Source organism: Cyanistes caeruleus, chromosome 1 (assembly GCF_971803275.1).
Source record: "Cyanistes caeruleus chromosome 1, bCyaCae1.hap1.1, whole genome shotgun sequence".
Taxonomy (NCBI): domain Eukaryota; kingdom Metazoa; phylum Chordata; class Aves; order Passeriformes; family Paridae; genus Cyanistes; species Cyanistes caeruleus.
In genome coordinates this window covers 5,999,079-6,019,480 of record NC_141701.1, presented here as the reverse complement: position 1 = coordinate 6,019,480, position 20,402 = coordinate 5,999,079, and the positions used below count along the sequence as shown (strand labels likewise).

Here is a 20,402-nt window from a genome sequence, read left to right as displayed (position 1 = left end):
CATCACTTGGGGTTTTGTTTCCCCTGACAGTTTGACAAGGACAGAGGAACTTGGAAACTTAAATTCCTCATACTCATCCCTCTGCAGTGGTCCTCCTCTGGTGCTGCTACACTGCCAATTACACAGTTAGGTTTCAATCACCCCTATTAAACAAAATTATAATCCCACACTGCCACATATTCCCTGATTTATGTCATAGATTGCAGTGAAGAGTGTTCATGTGAAAATGAATAAATGACATAAAGGAGCTTACTGGTCCAGAGGGAATGTCGCAGCAGGTCTCCAGCTCGGCGTGCCGGGAATCACAGTAAATCACCATCCGCTGAAGATCAAACTGGGAGACAAAGGGAGGCAGCAGCCTCAGAGACAGTGAATTATTAAAGACCCTGTGTCCTTTTGCTTGGACACAAACAGAGTAGGCAAACACAAACAAAAAGCAGATGGTGCTAACTTCAGAGCAGTTCTATGGATCCTGGAGTCAATCTCTATCTCTCCCTATCAATAACAGACCAATGTCTCAGCATGCCACAAGAGCTGAGATAATAAGACCCTGAAAATGCCTATTCAAATTCTGGTGCAGGTTTTCATGCTAATCCCCATGTTCTGGCCAAATTTCTGTCTGAGAAGACATATCCTGGCCAAATCTATCCTTCCTAGGATTTCATCTAGACACAAGGTCTGTTTTCCTCCTGTTGTGCCTTGCATCTTCTGACCACTTATTCCCGTGTGAGAAATGTTACGAACACATTTGATATGCATGTCCCATCCATTTCACACAGCTAAGAAAGATTATAAAAGTCTGAAGTACCAAACTATCACACATAAATTATACCAGGGTGAGACTGCTGCTGGCCAATCAGCCTGTGTGTCCTGACTTTGGTTCATTTGTACTAAGGGTAATTTAATATCTATGGAATGGAGAATGTATCACAACTCTCTTGAGTTTACAAGCTTCCTTTTTTTCCCCCCATCTCTTTCTATCACATGTGGAAACATTCATAATGCCAAGATCAGATGGAGAAAGACCTTTCTGTGTAGTTCAGTACCCAGTTTGGTAATATTTGTGTATGATTTTGTCACTGCTTCTAACTGTAGCACATTCTGTGACTAGGCAGAAAGATGAAATAAATTTCTCATTTTTAATCCCTGCTATGGAGATACAGTCTCACATAAAAATACAGCAAGTCCTGTGCATCATAAGGTGTCAATCTGTCTTAGCTATGTAACACTGGCAACATTTCAGCAATGCTGCCTCAGGAAAAGGGTCAATTACAACATAACCCCCAAAACCCCACTCATTCACAGACTGCAAACCCAAAGCTGAACCTTTACCCAGCTCTAATCAGCAAGTGCAGTACTCACATCAATGGGGACACTGTCGTACAAGCGTTTGCCAATCACAGTCTTTCCTTGAATGTCAATGTTTTCCCTGTCTTCAATGGGCAGCATCTGCACCAGTTTGCAGTCTATGTACAGCGACACAGCCTTGGACTGGATGCTGAGGGCGATTTTGTGCCAGTTGCGGTCGAACAGGTCAGTGACTCGTGCGTTTCGGAACACCACCCTGACGGCGTCCTTGGTGAGCCCGACAGCGTTGTACTCCACAGCTTTGTTCTCTCCGTCCAGCCGGATCGAGACCTGCAAGGAAACAGAAGGGGTTTTGCTGAGGAACAAAGCCTTCTCCTTCCTCCTGACTGCTCTTCATCATCACTGACACCCCAAAGCCAGGGATGGCACAGGCTGTGGTGAGAAGCCCAAGCAAAGAGGAGAGGATGGAATTTTGTGGGAGATATGGAAAGGGAACCTACACTTGTGCTGGTAAATAAATTGGGCTCCACAGCCTTTGGTGTAGACCCATGGCCAGCTAAAACCTCCTCCTGTGAGTACAGCCCTTGGCATGGTTTCAGCACAGGCCACCTGGCTGCCATGGGAGGGTGGTAGCTCAGGCTATGGGCACCTCCCAAAGGCACCTCCCTAAAGCTGAACCTGGTTTGGATCCCTGTATTCTCTGTACTCCTCCACTGCTTCCCAGCAGGTTCTTTGCTCCCATTACATGTCCTCAATTGTCCCATGGGATATGGAAAAATACCTCACTGCCTCATATGAAACTAGTCTGATGAGCTGTGGCACTGCCCACATTTTATTTCAGGTGCTTTGAACAGAGACCTGCACCCCATCCTCTGTACTGCAAGCTATAGAGCAGGCAAAAATAGGTTTTTGAAGACATACAGCTTTGAGCTAATTTACAAATTGCTATCTTGCTTTACCAAAGTCAGGCAGTTACCAGCAAGCAGCAGGGAATGGAGCAGGTAGAGCCAGGATTTTTACCAGTTCACAAGAAAAGGAAGTGGGAGGTTAAGTCAAGAAAACTTGCTCATGAAAAAAACCAAAGCAAACCAAACAATCAACCCCCCCCCCAAAAAAAAATAAATAAATAAAGGCTGCAAAAGAGCTGGCTGCAAAAGAGCCTCTTACCTGTGGTATGCCATACTTGTCAATAATCTGCCAGATATACCAGTCTTCCTTCCTGGAAGCTTTCCGGAATTTGAAGGTAGTTACAAAGGCATATTCATCAGGCAGACCTTGTGGAAATACATCCCTGGCATGGGGAGGGAAAAGAGAGCAATGTATTTGGCTTAGCAGTGAAGAGCAGAACTTCTAAAATTCTCTCCATGTCCCAGAAATGCTTTCAAAAAGCATCATTATAATTCCTAAAAAAATCTGCTTAATTTGGAAGCCTGAAGAAAGATGAAATGAGCTGGTGCCCTCCAGGTTCTGTCTTTTTGGTGTCTTTTCATCATTCTAATAGTGAAGCTCTCAAATTGGGTAAAACATTGGAAATCTGCAGTTGAGTATCCATCATGTTAAAAAGTTTGTTTTTCACTTCATGCTTCTGTTCATGAAACCTGCAAATAATTCTGTTCTGCTCCAGATGCACTGGAGACCTGTGACTTCTGAGAATGGCCAGGAACACCCAAACCCCTCCAAATGCACCAAATTATAGCAACAAATATTATAATATGTTCCCCAAAACAGACACTACAGCTCATGTCTGTGCAAGATGTTCCTTAGCTGGCAGCCCTGGATAACAGAAGTTTCTCAAATTGAACATTGCAGACATATCAGACAGAGATTTACTCAGTGTGACCCCAACCCCTGCACATAACCAAACACATGAAGTAACCAAATCCCACACTGTTTTACTCTGCTCCATCATAAAAATCTGTCACAGCATGGGGATGCAGGGTGGAACAGAAGGGATAACTAATCCAGTATCACTATTATTTTTGTTACTAGCCAATACTAGATTCCTAAGAACATAAATGAACAGAAAAATAATATCTCTCGTACCTCTGGATCTTTGGAATCCAGAAGTATAATTCAGAGACAAATGTGATTTCTATATCAAAACCTTTTATAGATTTATCTCATATAGACTTCTGCATCCTCCCCTTGAACTCAGGTAAACTTATGACATTCACATCATCCCTTAAAGAATCACCCACTTCTGCCCATTGCACAATGAGCCTCCTCTTCTTTGTTTGGGGCCTAACTCAGTTCTTATCAAGGAAAGCACAATGAACCTATTTTTTTTCTATCTTTTATGCCATCCATGATTTTTCAAACTTTGCCTGTAATGCTTCTAAACCATCTCTTTTCCCACCTGAGGAACCACAGTTAACATTGTTCTTCATACCCCAGCCAACCTGTTCCTATCATCTTTCCCAAATAAACCTTCATAAATATCATGTCTTTGCTTCAGGACATCTGAGCAGTCAGGCAAAAGCACTCAATACAAAACAAAACATAATGGTACCAATTAATGAAGAACAAACTATGAAACATTGTCCTAATGAATAGTTAACATAATCCATCACTATGCAGAAACTGGCACAGTCCAAGGCACATAAAACTAGAAGCCTTTAATTGTATTAAAATCAAAACGTCCTCAAACTTTCCAGAATACTATTTTGCAGTTGCAGCAAAGGTTGAGATCCAGTCTTTCCTAATGCTAAAATATTCAATCATATTTTAATCTGTGCATTGAATCTCCTATCTTTTCAGCCAAGTTATAAATTCAGAAGAAACTGGTTTTATCCATTAATGTGGCTTTTGCTGTAGAAAGTGCCCCTGCAGGATAAGCACCATTATAAGTTAATTTTCCCTCTGGGGACACAGAGACTCAATGGATTCTTCCGTCACAAAAGAAAACTGAGCCAAGCTCCCACTGGCTCCCTTAAGAAACCCTTCCTTTAGGAGAGCAGACAAGGCTGCCTCACTTTTTGGTACCAGTTATTTTAACCAGGGAGGTCCCAGTTGCCTGGAAGTTATCAAATCTACCACAAGGGCCAGAAGAAACACCTGGAAGTGAACACAAGTAGGATCTGGAAGGAAGGTTGCCTTAAACTAGATATTAGGAAAAAATTCTTTACTGTAAAGATGGTCAAGCATTGGAACAATCTACCCAGGGAAGTGGTGGATTTGCCATCCCTGGAAATGTTCACAGAAAAGTGTGGATGTGGCAGCTGGGAACACGGTTTAGTGGTGAACATGGAAGTGCAGCACAACAGTTGGACCCAGTGATCTTAGAGGGCTTTTCCAGACTTAATGATTTTATGGTTCTGGACAGCTGGGAGCTGGGAACAGGAATATCATTATGCAAGATTACTTCAAAAAGAGTTTTCAGATGTTTAATACCCACAGAAATAACTGGGAATTAGGTACCTAAAAATCCCAGTGAGTCTGGCCACAGCTCATCACACAAGGCTGACAAACAGCCCATCAGGTAGATTTAAATTGACAGAAAGCCATAATGACCCATTACCTGCCATCCTCAAATGATTTTTAAAGCTGCTGAGGAACCAGCTGTAAGTTCCCAACAGAGAAAAGTTTCATGCCAAAAGCAAATCTGAAGACACTCTCATTGCTTTAAAGATGTGATAAAAGCTGTTTCTGAAGTTATTGGTCTCTGTATCTTTTACAGAATTCCATTGCTGCATAAATAACAAAAACTTTGTTTAGTGGTTTTAACTTATTTCCTCACTTAAAAATTATCTGCATCAAGAAGTTCAGCTTTTCATGGGGATCCAAGAGCAGCAGTTGCTGTCCCCAGAAATGTTTTATGTTGCTCTTTCACACAAGGCTGAATTGAACTGATGATCGATATTGTGGAACTTTGCTGGATGCCTGGTACCTACAGGGAGCATTCTGCCAGCTCCTCGGTCTATAATTCTGACAACAGGATAGATTGCAGAAAAGGCCCTTATAAAACTCCAAGACAAAAGAATCCCCCAGTGCTGCAGGTTAGTTTTAAGTCAATTAACTCAACTACAAGGTCAGGTGAATCACAACTTTTGTAAACGGGAAAAAAGATATATTAAGGCAGAAAACTCTTTTAACCATTGCTGGTTTTTAATATATAGGGACATTCTCACATGCTTTACTTTGCAATAAGAGTTTTCATCTGTGGCAATAAGCATGAGATCCTAGATCTATAATAACAATGTGGAAAAAATTATATTACCAGTTCTCATTTCAGATACTGAATGCAACAACATTTAATAGGGTTTTTACATTTGGTGAGGAAGAGTGTAGTTTATGTACTTGAGTAATTTGACCAATTTTGCAACAGCTAAGCTTGCCAATTTGAAATGTAACCCATAAGAGCTGCAAAACCAAGCTGGAGAAAGACAGTTCATTTAAATATGCTTCACATCACCAGAGGCTCTTAGAATGACAGGAGAAGAAAAAAAAAAAAAAAAAAAAAAAAGAGAAAAAAGGAAAAGGAAAGGAAAAGCTATAGGGGGCTGTGTCTCATAGATCATTGGCGCACCCCTTTTTCACTTCTACTTCAGAAACCTCAGTGATAGAATACATACATCCTCTCTAGGTATTTTCTTCCTTTCTCTGTCCTACATGTTGTAAAAAAAAAAGGAATCCATCCTAAATCTCACTTGCTGTAGTTTAATTTTCCCAAAACAACTTTTTTTTCCATTAGAAGCCATGTGAACAACTTGTTCTCCTCTGCTTGTGGCAGTCTTTTCTGTGTTTCTCAGCTCTCCCTACAGGCCATTACTCTCTACGTGACAAAAAAAACCTCCAGTCATTCCACCTCCATCATGCTTTATCTCCTTTACCTTGTTAGAAATAGTGAGGAACCTCTTGAGATCATCTTGTCTAAAGAAAGTTTTGCTTGTGTTTAGATTTCATTGATTTAAGTTGTTTCCATTCCTTCTTGTCCTTTCAATGAATATGATTAAGATGATTCTGCCTCTGTCTTCTTTGCTTCCTCCCCATCAGATATTTATACACATGGGCAAGATCATCCCTTACTGAGTCTTCCCTTCTCTAAGCTGAACAAGTTTTTTTGTCTCTGCTCTTCTTAATATGAAATATTTGTTTGGGAAAAGTAAGAAGAAAGGAAGCTTTCAACAGGTTCCATGTTCAGTGTGGGAGTTTTCAGGGGTTTTTTGAACAATTTCTTCTCTTGCAAAGGGACAAATGATGAGACCAGGGCAGGAGCTCATGGAGAAACTTAAGGCAGGTGACTGAAGTCAAAGCTGATGTCAGGAGACACAGTCCCCAGAAAAACACAACAAGGTATCATGCCCTAAACAACCCAACGCTCTGTATTGGTATAATACTGTGCCAATACAAAGAGCAAAGAGATCAGGGCCAGAAGCTTGGGCAAGCATCAGGTAATTCTGTGAGGTGGTAGCCAAGATCATGATCAAGTCAGGCTGGAACCAGACCAGGCAAGAGAAAACTGAGGATGGACATGGTCAGTAGGAAGGCTCTGGAGTCATGACTAGGAGATGCAGATAGATGACAGAACAAAAGAGTGAGACAAAATCTTGGCATTAGGCAAGACACCAGTAATGAGAAACTAGCCTGAGCATCCAAAAACAGAACTGTGCAGCACAGTTTTGGCCACAAGATCCACTGAGGAGCCATGAACAAGCAGAAGGACAGCTCCAGTTACATGAGGAGTGGGGGAAACCACCAGCCAGATTTTGGGGCCAGTCCTCAGACAGCTACAGAGACCTGTGAGTCCCTCAGTGATCAGGTCCTGACTGAACTGCACTGACCTGTCCTGTCAGGTCCTTGACTGAAGCCAAGCTCTGGCTGCTGGGTTTGTTTGCTCACAGAAGATGCCTCACCACAAAAAGGAAGAAAGTTCATAGTTGCAGGTTACAGATCAGAAGATGAGTAGGCATGTTTCCCAGACAGCTAATCTGGCACTTCATAAAAGTACTATTGCTTGTATAAAAGAATACAAATCCTTTAAGCAGATAATAAAGTGAATTACATATATTACTCAGTTAATGATTTTGTATCTAATTATGAGATGTTGCTAGCAGTTGCTGAACATTGCTGGAGGTTATCTGTGAGCCACAACAGATGTTTTTGTTTGGTTTATTATTCCAGTTATCTGTTTTGCTCAGCTTTACAAGATTTCATTTTCTGTGAGCAATGACCCTATATGCAGCATCTCAGAGTCCTGGCATACAAATGCTAAAATGAACCAAATATGCAAACACCTTCCATGGTTTTATATCCATTTGAGTTCATTCCCAAACCACAGGAGTGTGGAAGTTACAATACAAAAGGATGAAAATGTGGTTCCTCCTTGAATTCCATGTTTCAGAATCATTGAAAAAGAATTTTATTCATTTCCATCTACTAATTAAGGATGTTTTACTTCTAATTGTCCTGGGTAATAAAATATTCTGCTTATTTTAAGGGCAACAGCAACAACAAATAAATGGATGAAATCTGAGCAGATGGAAAGCTGTTATAGCTGGTTGGTCTGGCTTCACTTCCTCAGTCTTTCTGAGAAAACAACAACAGAAACAACAGCAACAAAGTTCTTCACTCCTTACTTTGAAACAGGGATTCATATAGACAACTCTCTATGATCTGTGCTAACTTTCTCCAGTGATTAATTAGATTAATCATTAAAAGCATGCCTTTTTCCCCTGTTGGTTTTTGATGTCAAGTAGCCACTGACTCTCAGTCTACCATGACCCTTTTTTAAAGACCCTTTACCAAACTTTGATTTCCCAGAGGTTCTTAGAGTAATCCCTTCAGTTGTTGGCTGCTTCTTAATTTTACCTGTCTACACTGCAGTTCTTGGATTTCTCACCATTACACTTGCTTCACAGATCTTCAAACTTCCATTCACTCCATTTCTACCTACTGAATTTTGGAAAATAAGGCTGGACACAGCAGCAGTGGTGACTTTGCTGTAGGATATGAAGATTATCAGCTCATACTTGGCAGTTTCTGCTTATACTCCAAAAATTGCTCTATTTGTCATAGTATCACCCAGAACCCAGAGATCACAGTGAGACAAATTAAATAGGTTTCTTCCCATCCAAGTGAAACTGGTTTATGGTTTATTCCCATCCAGTTATATATATATACCAAACCTAAGATGTCTTTAGCTGGCTGTGTTGAATCAGATCACTGATCATGACTATATTTACCCTTAGACTTGATATCATTTATGGACTCTAGAGATAACAGTTTTCCTCTCAGTATATATATATGTATATATAGTATTGACATGGAGAAACAGGGGGAGAGAAAAAGAGCACATCAAACCTGTTGGTTCCAAGATGAAAAAAAAAATATTGTGAAATCAAGCAAATGTAATTCATAGGATAATCTCAAAAATAAAGTGAGCTGTGAAAAAGAGCTAAAAACAGAATAGAAAAAAACAACCCTCATCCATAAGAAGGAAAAGAAGCATTATTGATTTTTTTTGAGCTGAAGTTCAAACTAGCACTGAGAACTTTACTGCAAAAATGTTAATGATGACAATACAATCTATGGCTCAAAGTTACTCAGTGAAACTATGCACTCACTCTTTTCAATACTAATGCTAGCAGGGCTCAAGTGACAGCCCAAAGAATCACTTGTGATAGACTGAAACACAAGTGGCAGCCTTGGGTCACAAAAGACTCTGAGGACTGAATCCATATTGACACAGGATTAAAAACCTCATTCTTCTACAAGGCCAGAATCCATATTTGCTAAGTGATCACAGCACCTACCAGAAAGTGGTTTCTTGTGTTTAGCAATTTTCTATCTCAGTGGGAGTGCTACCAAATATTCCCTTTAGAAGCTATTTATGTAGGCCTAAGCTCTCTTGTGAATGTCTTGATACTGCTCCTCAGAACCACTGAGATACAGCAAACACAACTCATATTCTGCCAGGATGGAGCCTGTAGTTACTGCTGAGACTCTTGACCACATTGTGGATATTCTGTGCAAGCTGAACTGAAACAGCTGCTCAGAGCAGAAATATACCTGTAGGTACCAGATAACTACTACAAAGTTTGCCTGAAGGAACCAAATAATGTAAGGCAGAGGTTCAGATGAAAATAAAGTGAAAACCCAGAATACTCACTCAGTTTTCTGAACAACAGGAAAGCTTCCAAGCCGTACATAAGCACTCTGAATCCCATCTTCTTTCATTCCAAAAATCTGCTTCACGCTGAATGAATCCATCAGATCAAATCCTATCCGTTACAGAAATATAAATAAAAGACATTAATCAGGCAGTGGGACATGCCATTAATTATACTTACACGGATCTCTTAGCCTACAAACTGCACTTCAGAAATGGCCCTTGCTCTTGTTGGGAAAAGCCAGAATGGAATTCTGATATGATCTAATCCTCTCAGCCCAAAAAATTCAAAACCAAGCTTAAATTCAAGCTGTCACATAGGTTTGAACAGAGTTTTCCAGAAATCAGCAGCTAATTTTTGCATTGCCACAACATCCCGAAAATGCTGCATAATTCATTAACTGCCATGCAGAAAAATTCAGAGGTGCAGACTGCAACATTTATTCATAGAATAAGAGAAAATACAGAATGTTTTGGGTGGAAAAGGACATTCAAAGATCACCTATTTCCAACCCCTCTGCCATGGGCAAGGACACCTTCCCCCAGATGAGGCATCTCAAGGTCCCATCCAGCCTGGTCTTGAACACTTTTAGAAATGGGGCTTCCACAGCTTCACTGGGCAACCTGGCTATCTCCCCACCCTCACTGTAAAAATTTAATTCTTTATCTCCAATCTAAATCTACCCTCAAACAGCTGACCCCTGTTCTGTTACTATGGTCCTCGATAAAAGATCTCTTTCTTTCTTGCACGACCCTTTCATATACTGAAAGGCCATGATAAATTCTCCCTGGAACCTTTGTTTCTCCAGACTGAACATCCCCAACTTCTTCAGAATTTCTTCACAGCAGAGGAGTTCCACCCTCTCATCTTTTTCATGGACCTCCACTGTGTATCCACTCCAATGGTCCAGGAAAACTATTTGACCACATACACTTTTCATATCATTTTAATACAACTTACTCCAATCAACTTATCATTTTCATGAGCTGTTAATCTTGGTGGAAGACAGTTGCCTAAAGCTCCTGACTTTGTTCTAACAAGGTATTTTTAGCTCAATCTTAAGCTAAATATTTAGCTCAATTTTAAGCTTTAAGCTTAGCCCACAGGTGAGTCCACACAGCTCCAGCATCAGCACGGTCCCAGCCACAAGGAACACATGATTTTGTGACATGAAGTCCCAGCTGCTAAACCCTGTGAGGGACTGTGGGGGTACAATGCTGCCACGAAGGCATCAAGTTCCTGGAAGTGCAGAGCTCTGTGGATGCAAACATCCTGCTTTTAGCTCCAAACTGTCTCCACAGGGTGCAAATCCAAACTATCAGCCACTCCCAGAACCAAACACACTGTGAAGTTAGAGGCACTGGCACTGTAAAAGGCAGTGAGAAACTGAGCAGAAAATATATCTTTAATTTTATTCAGGCTATTCCAACATATTCTCCCTGTCACACATGAACAATTACACATATTAACTCCTGCTTTTGTAATTCCAGTGCACAAACCTGGTGACATAAGGGTAGCTTATTTGGATAAATTGCTTTTAAACCATGGCAGTTCTTTCAACTTTGTTCAGTTAGTGAGCTCTTAAAACTTTTCTAGAATAGATAAACATTTTTATATGATGAAATTAAGCCTGAAGATTCTTGGATTTCTTAGTTGTTCTCCTGAGCCTTTCAGGCTAAAAGGTACTGCAGAGCTTAAAAACAGCTTCAAGAGGAAAAGGCACCAACCTAATGATATTATTATTCATATTAGATGAGTAAATATATTTATATCTATTATTTATATGAATTATTTATATATACAATAATATAATTAATATAAAATATTTATATATATATATATAGTGGGTTTTCCCACCAGTGCAAAAGCTTGTGTGGGCCTGTACCTAGGCAAATCAAAATAGCAAAAAGCAAATAAAATTTAAAGCTTCCATCATTTTCTGGACCTCTTTCTGAAGAAATTGCTTCTTCTGAGGAAATATAATCTTAATTGTTTGCAAAGACAGAAATGGCTGTCTGGAGCCAAGTTGAGGTCTTTAGTATTACAGTAACTTTTCTGGCTGTCAACAGCTTTTCCTTTTTGTCCATTTTATTTTCAGCTATTACTGGGCATTTGGGAGGGCAAATAAAGCAGTTAAAGTGCTCCAGGGCCTCATGGCTGCACCTCATAATCACCTCTGCAGCAGCTCCAGTGATACACCCCTGTGACACACTGCAGTCAGCCACGATTGCAGCTATAAATCAGGGTAAACAGACCCCACCAGAACCTGAGAGCTCCCTCCTGCCTGTCACAAACAACAGTGACTTGTCCATACAGCTGTTCCACCACACAGCACATATCCCTCATCCACACCAAGCACAGGAGCTGAGGAATAATTGAGTGCTGCTGGCAGGAAGGGACCACTCTGACTGAGAAAGGAAATTGTTCACCATTCACAGGAGAGGAGCTGTGGATGGTGAAGGCTGAAGTGCTGCCCAGGTGACATCCTGATGTCCAGTCACCAGAGGCCTCAAGCTGTGAAATTCTGCTCACTTCTCAGGTCTTGTAACTCTCCCTCAATAAACTGACAAGAAGTTCCTGCCAAGTTTTCCCATCATTAACTCAGACCCAAAGCAACTCCAATGAACATTCACATCATGAGCAACTCTGAAGCTGTGCACACTGGTATGCTTTTGCAGTGGTAACAAGAGTCAGATTCAATCAATCTCTTCTTTTTTCCTTGAGTTTCCTATCAAAATGCACTTTTAAAAGCCCAAATAACACCATGAAAAATAAACTATCAAAACTATCAAAAGTATTTTGCAAACAGGATTTGGTGTAATGATAATAAGTCACGCTCTCACAACATAATCCCATTTACATTTAGGATTGGATAAAGCACAAAAGTAAATCATAATAGGATTTTCTTTTATTCAAACTATGGATTGACAAATTAAAAATTGATTTCTCTGTTTTTAATTAATTGATGAATGAGGTTGGTTCTCTGAAAGATGTAATGTAGATCCAGGGAAAAGTTAAGTCCTTAGGTATGTCATAGTCCACACTCAAAAGAAAAGGGTTTTTTATTTTAATCACACTATTAATTCATTCTGTGCCAAATTTAAATATTGCCCAACTTCTGAGATAACCTCCAGTCTCAGATACTCCATTTACAACTAAACCCTTCAAGGTAAGGGACACTTCAGTAGCTGAAAGATTTCAATAGAATTTCAGAAAATTTGTCATTAGGCCATACACTAAAAAAATTAAGAACTCTGCCAAGAATGAGATGCATCTCACCTAATTTTAGCTGTCTGAAAAGGAGACATATGATGGATGCAGGTTTCCTCAATTTCCTTGTGAGTCAGCAGAGAAATCTGGGAGCTGTTAAGACAACTCATCGAACAAACAGGCTGAGCCCCTACCTGTAGTGACTCCTCCTTTCAGCAGAAAGGAAGCTCAGACAGACAGGAATTTTCAGAGTACTGAAGTTGTCTGGGATGTATTCTGCTTATAGGGAATGCTATCCATTTTGTGCAGGGAGTAAAACAGAGGTAAAAAGGATAAAAATGTTAACAAATCCCACATAAATTATATTCACATTGCCTTATTTGCCATCAGAATTGCATAAAGGTTGCAAATTTTTAAATTCAGCTTGATTAACCAGCTATGATTTTCAAAATCCTCCTGAAGAACAAACAAACAAACAAATACACCCAGAATGTTGTTATTTGAGCTGAGAAAGTACTCAAGGCAGATTACCTGAGTGGAACTGTTAAGCAAACACCTAGTCAAACCTCCAAACGAATTTGTGAATTAAAGGAACCTCTAAGATTGTTCCAGCTGAAGGATGAGCAAATATATTATTAACATCACTATTACCATTACTAGTAGTATTACTACTGTTAGTACTAATATTACTACTGTTATTACTATAATTTTGTTTACTTCATGTGCCTGGAAGTCCTTTGCATGGATTATGTTCCCTTGACTTTAGGAATGGAACTAAGGTTGTGAGGGAGACAGCATGAAACGTTTAATTTTGATTTTTTAGTCTTGAATTACAATATTAATGTAAAAAATAAGCAATGCTGTGATCATTTCTGCAGCACCTGACCAGGACATTTCATCTGGCAGTGTTTGTTCACTAACACTGCAGTAAAAACTGCTCAATGAGATCTTTCCCCAAAGAGGTAAATGTGTCCCACAGCATTTCTGTGCTGGAATTACAGCAGAAATACTCTGTTCTTTGGTTTTCCCACCACCAAGATGGGTCCATATTGTCAGTGGCAAGTGGAAAATGAGATGCCACGTGTAACTTCCCAGTCCTGTCTACAAGTGAAGGGGAAAGAACAGACCTGCCTAAATTAGCAAAGATGCTGTTACCGCTTGCACCATGCCCAAGCACAGGGTGAAAGGGCAGGACTTTCCTGTTCTCAGCTGCTCTGATTTAAAAGGTGGATTTTTCTGTAGCAGGGCAGATGTGGTTTTCCAATTGGCTCATAAACTGCTTAATCAGTAATGCCATAAACATGGCATTTAATAAGATGCTCTTTGATCTTAAGCCTCTTACTTCATTAGAGCTTCTAAAACAATATGGGGCCACTGAAACCCTCTAACATGATTACATCTCCTGAAAGCCAGCAGACCCTAGTCCATATTAAAATTAAAACAGTGAGCTGAAAGAGAAGCTCAGATTTGTGACAGCATACTTGGCTTGAAAAGTAATTTCTTATGCACTGCCCTGCTGATCAAATCAGCCGAATGTCTCACTGCTTGAGAGTTATAACCCCCTTACAGGAAGCAGCCTGTTTTCCAGAACCAGAAAACACACCCACATCTTTCTGTTGCAGGGAGAACAGGGCACAACCTGGCACTGGACAATTTATACATCATCTACCTGTAACAAGCAGACAGATTCTCTTTTACAGGACAAATGTCCACAGTGCACCCAAAACCTTAAAGCGTGGCCAAAGGGTGATCCAAGAGCTCTGTACTCATCCTGTGGTCCTACAACGTTTGTTTCAAGTTTATTATCTGAAGACCCAACTAAAGGGGCCATGGTTGGTTGCCCTGAATATGGGCTGTATTTCTGCCTGAGTCCATTAAGGATCTGATATTGGCAGCATGGTGGAAGATGTTGTGCAGATTGAGATTTTCCTGACTCTCCTGTCTTCAGGGCAAAAAACCCCAAGAAGACCAGAAAGAGAGAGCAAAAAATGTAAGTTTTAATAGCCAGAAAACACAGCAGTGGGCACATTTGGAAAGGTGTCTCAAAGCACAACAGAGTCAATGACTTCTTATTTCACCCAAAGCAGCCTTCTGAAAAAAAGTTTCTTGTTTTGTGTTCCCAAGGATCCCAAAATTCACAGGGGAAACAACTGGGCTACTTCTAATAGTGAAAGTTTTTGGTGAGACAACAACCTGGAGAGGAATGTGGAAAGTGGTTGAGAAAGAGGTCAGGAAAGGCACTGGACATCACAGCCTCAAGTGTGGTGTCTGGAATATATTTACTACAGTGGATTGCCAGACATAAGCACCAATATCAACCAAAGCAGCTTTTGCAGGAAATGCTCCTTCCTCTGGTCTTGCTCAAACTCCCAGCTGAATTATCAACCTTGTCAATGCACTGATGAAGTATCAGCAATAGCCACGATCAGGGAAGTTGTCATCCCCTCCTGGCTCAGTGACACTTCTGAAAACAGCAATCTGTACATCCTGTGATAAAATAGCTCACGTTGCTTTAACCTTACATGCTACTTTACTTGAGCTTTATTGCACACCACAGCGTATTCAGTGTATGAATTCCTATGGAAAACAGTAACACCCAGGAGTCTTTCAGCAAATACAGGAACTTGTTCAACATCTCTGCACTCTTGAAATTTTTCACAGATTTTCTGTGCCCACAAGGAAGAGCCTGAACACCCTCAGTGTCCCTTTCAACTCTTCCAGTATGATCTGCAAGGTTATTGCCACTGTAAGGAGCCCTACCTTTTGTTATCTTAGTTCATTTCAGTGCTAATATATACTCTAAAAAAAGAGGAAAAAATATGCTGTCATGATATAAAATAAGGCTACATGGTGTAGTTAATAAGTCTTTCAATCAGTTATGTCAAGGCAGAGTGTAGATGAGGTTATTTTTTTTCTTTCTGTACATAAACATTTGGCACCCTTGTCTTCCACAGTGCTCTGTGCTGAAAGCAGCTATTTCTGGACAGCCAAGATGTGTCTCAATTCAGGGCTGAAGTAGAAGTGTCCAAATCCCAAAGGAGAGATCATTTACTTTATTCGGTATGTGTTGCTGTTATTGTTATAGTAACTATTACCTACAACAGTATTTTTGCTATTCTTGACATTTCATCCTCCACAGGAAAAGGAACCCTGTCAAAAGTACCAGATTTTAAGCAAATTTTTAAGATCTCACTGAAGTGTCCGTCTCAAAGGATCTTCAACCACTAATCTAAGCCTACTTTCTTCCTGTTTGAACCCATTTCCCCCTGCCTGATCACCACATGCATTTTTAAAATATCTCTCTCCAGATTTCTTCTCAGCCCCCTTTCAGTATTGAAAGTTTTAAGAAGGTGTCCCTGGCCCCCTTCCTTCTGCTGGCTGAGCATGCCCAGATCTCTCAGCCTGTCTTCACAGCAGAGGTGCTCCAGCCCTCTGAGCATCTTTGTGGCCTGCTCTGGACTTTCTCCAACAGTTCCGTGTCCTTCTTATGTTGGGTACCCCAGAGCTGGTGCAGCACTCCAGATGGGTCTCAAGGACAGAATCAAGGAGCAGATCCCCAACCTGCTGCCCACAGTGCTGTGGATGCAGCCCAGGACACAACTCTCTTTTTGGGTTGCAGATGCTCATGGCTGAGACTTGTTGAGCTTCTCATCCACCAGCACTCCCAAGTCCTTCTCCTCAAAGGCTGCAATCAATACATTCTCTGCCTGGATTTGGTCTTGAGATTGCTCTGATTCACCTGTAGGACCTTGTACTCAGGCCTTGCTAAATTTTGTGAGGTTCAGCCCTACCTCTTCAGCCTCTCTAGGTACTCCCTGGATTCCATCCCTTCCTTCCAGTGTGTGACTGCACTCACAGCATGGTGAGTGTGCTCAGCAAACAAAGCTGAGGGTGCCTCAATCCCATTGTCCATGTCACTAAAAAAATGTCCAACAGTATCAGCCCAAATACCAACCCCAAGAACACCACTCACCACTGGCTTCCACTCGGACATTGTGCCACTGACCACGACAATTTGAATGCCAACCCATCCAATTCCTTATATGAGTGTCCATCTGTCCAATCCATATCTCTCCAATTCAGAGATAAGCATGTCCTGCAGCACAGTGTAAAATGCATTTCACAACAGCAGGTGCATGAGTCTTGCAGCTCACACTGTTTAGACCTGTGCCATTGCAAATGTTTGTAAAAAATTTTTTTCCAGCTCTGGCTGTCACAAGAAATTATTTCCAAAGACTTACAAAGAATAAGAGTTCTGTCTTCTTGTCCTGTTTTTTTTTTCACTGTATTCTACCTCTCCAGCAAAGATGGAAAAAGGAGCAGTTTGTTTTTTCATGGTTAGTTCACACCACATTCAGCTCTCCCAACAGTTTGATTCAGCATCATCAGTCAGCAGTGGTTCCCTGACTTACCCCCAAAACATTAAGGACTGCACCTCAGGAGGAAAAAAACAGAGATTTATTGCCTGCTCACAAGCCCTACACAAAGCACTGCAGTGATGACTAAATTGGTTGAATAGGTCATTAAAAAAATTAGTTAGCTAAATTTTACAAGAAGCTTGCAAGGGAGTTTTGGAACTATAAAACTTTCTGGAGTCTATACATTAAGGGCCTCAAGAGTGCTTTAAAGAGGTTCTTGCTATTAACCTTTTTTTTTCCACTGATGTTCCAGTTGGGATTCAAGCAGCACTTCATGCTGACCCAACTTTCTTCTCACCAGATCCCCAGATTCCAGTAGGGAAAGCAGCAAAGAGTTTAAGCTAATGATGAGGTTTTGCTAAAGCAGATGGAACAGGTCTTGCACCAGCATGAAAGCAATATCTTCCAGCAAGCCTAGTACCTTCTAGGTCATACTCAGTAAGGTGGCTTATAGCACATTTTAGATGGTCTCAATTTTATAAGATTTGTATGACAGATTTACCCCTGGTTCATGATGCCACCACTCAATAAACCACTTGTTGGTTTGCTGATCTTGGTTTGCTTACTCTCCATCACAGCACTGGAAGACACAATTTCCTCTTTTCCTTGGCCCCAGGAAAGGAACATGCCACAAGAGTCCCATGCAGACCACAAAAAGGAGTTTGATCTCAGCTCAAGCACCAATCCACATTTGGGATTATGAGGAGCAGGAACCTTACTTGAGGTATACGATGGAGTTATGCTTCAAAAAGGAGCAATCTTCCAGAGGCAGTGAGGCAGGTGAGCAGGCACTCACTGGACTGAAATATGGGGTCACTCTTTCAGCAACATCAGTCTAAAGTTTCAGCCAAAACAGAGGGGAAAAATACAGCACTTGGTATCTTTACACAGGAAAGAAAAGATAACACTTCAGGCAAGATAAAACGAATATAAACCAGTAAGAAAATTATGCCAAAGATACAGTATGAGGGAGAATTGAAACACAGAAGCAAATAAGTGAATACACAATTCTAGTCACCCCACCTTGTGTAAAGGCTGCTGTAATCTAACCCCCAGCCTGCTGTAAAAACAGGAAATAAATTCATGTATACAGCAGCTGCCTCTGAGGGAGCACCTTTCATCACCTGATCCCATGTTAATAACACACCACTTTATGTGATACATTGTTCTCTTTATCTATATCTGTCCCCTGCTTCTCTCTTACTATTTTGCCTCTTCAGTTTTCAAACAGTTGCAAGTGGCATATTGAACAACACTGAAAGCTGGTTTTGACACTGAACTCTTTGCCTCATTACTGAAGGCTTTTCTTGTGTTGAAGTCATCTCCATTTTCTCGGTAATGTACACTCGGCTTGGTGCCATAGGCCCTCTTTCAGCTCCTTCCTGCTCCAGTGATTTACAAGATTAAACAGGAGTTCATTACTCCTTTGATGTCCTTTGTGTGCCAGATAGGCTTGCACCAGCTGAATTTACCTGAGATTATTTGTATTAGGTTCTTGTTTTAATTAGTTCCTCTATTTTGAAGGCCTCCTTTGAGTTCCTCAGGTGTCAAGGTGCTCTGTGTTCCTCCAGAAAAGCATAATATGGCACATCTGAAAAGCCATCCCTTGGCATAGCAGTGGGGAAGGGAGGACCTTGGTACAAGCAAGTGGTGTTACTTTTAAGGTAAGTAAATATATTTAAAGAAAAATGGTTTACTAAGACCTGCTAGATTCTCCCTGTAATGCTGTCTGGGCTATAAGAAAACTTGACCAATAAACTGTTCATGAAAATAAAAATTATTCCCATTGATTTTAGGAGTGATGAACAAGGCCTAACATTAAAGCAGGTAGGGGCTATTCTTTAGGAGACTGTCATGGTTGCTTATGACAGGTGACCAGTACAAAACACATTAGACCTACCAGTACCCCAAAATCTGGCCACAGTGGTGATCAGAGAGAATTCTCATCAGACTAATTTAACTCCAAGAATCAGGAGTATTTTGTTAAGATTCTATATATGCCTTCTTCCTCTCATGTGTCCACAATAACCAGAGAGCTTGCACTGATGAAAAATCCATGGGATGGTTTCTGAAGGAGAATTAATCTAAAATATTTGGACTGAGAAATATCTAAAAGTATATCACAGTTAGACAACCTATTAGTCTTTTTTATAGCCAAAGGATTGGCTGCTTCTTGGGCTATGAACAGTCAAAACTGAATTTATTTCCTTTTCATCAATCTCAAATGCACTGGAATAAGAAAACTACCTGGATTGTTTAACTTCTGGGAGAAAGCAAATACTACCACTTTCAAGTGCATGATTAACCCTTGTTAAAACTTCTTAATGAATGCAGATGTCAGAATTTGAGACTCAAACCAGAGAAAGGCTTTCACAGGGACTGCTCTGCTGTTACCAGTTTACTTCTTGCAAAAGAACATTTTAAAGTACATTCAGCTTTCCATCTCCATGTTTCCTGACATTTTGAGAAGTTCAGCCAGGCTATCTGCTCCAGCACAGAACTGATGTTGTCAGGTCATTCACTCAGGAATCCACTGAGATCCACGGCCCTGTGTAACACTTATGTCTCTGACCATATTAAGAAAAAAGACTAATTTAAAACATGTTTTTTTTTAACTCAGAGAACTCACCCCAGCTCTGTTGGTGTCAGCCTGGCTGTGCATACTTTAGAGGATGCTCTGGTATTTCCAGGCTCCTAATCCCAGTGCACAATTTGGTGACTCCCTACTCCCTGTTGGGACGACTGTACATTTTCACTCACCAATTCTCTAGTTTTCTGTAGAAGAGAAATTCATTGGCACACAAGCCTCAAAGAAACCAAGGTCCCCAGGTTGGATAATGGTGGGTCTGGACACTAGGCATGCACAGGTTAGAGCCAGTCCACAGGACTGCAGTGGTTATGCTTAGAGGTCACAGATAATTTATTGGTAATTATTGGCCTGCTTGACCTGTTGTGTTTTTTGAGTTACTGGATATTAAAATGCCTTTGAACACAAGTGAACCATTTGTCAATCTCTGAAAAACTTCAAAGACCTTTTAAATGCAGTGATCTAGGCCACAGTGTTGAGATTAACTATTGCACAGTAGAATGGTAGAATCACAGAATTATTAAGGTTGAAAAGATCTCCAGGACTGAGTCCAACCATTAACTTAGCACTGCCAGGTTCATCACCAAGCCATGTCCCCAGGTGCCACATCTACATGTCTTTAGAATCCTTCCAGGGATGGTGATTCCACCAGTTCCCTGGCCAGCCTGTTCCAATGTTTGATCAATCCTATCAGAGAAGATATTTTCCCTAATACCCAAACAAATCTTCCCCAGACACAATTTGAGGCCATGGTCACTTGTTACCTGGCAT

General features: G+C 40.7%; 1 protein-coding gene across 1 annotated transcript in view; it reads right to left on the bottom strand.

Moving 5' to 3' along the window:
• The window catches only part of COL22A1 (collagen type XXII alpha 1 chain), a 251,184-nt gene that overhangs the window by 159,055 nt on the left and 71,727 nt on the right, over positions 1 to 20,402 (bottom strand). The window contains exons 5-8 of the mRNA XM_086877981.1: positions 9,416 to 9,527; positions 2,476 to 2,599; positions 1,363 to 1,638; positions 254 to 334 (exon numbers count right to left, since the gene is read on the bottom strand). Coding sequence (XP_086734107.1) covers positions 254 to 334; positions 1,363 to 1,638; positions 2,476 to 2,599; positions 9,416 to 9,527 — 593 coding nt within the window. The remainder of the gene's footprint in view (positions 1 to 253; positions 335 to 1,362; positions 1,639 to 2,475; positions 2,600 to 9,415; positions 9,528 to 20,402) is intronic.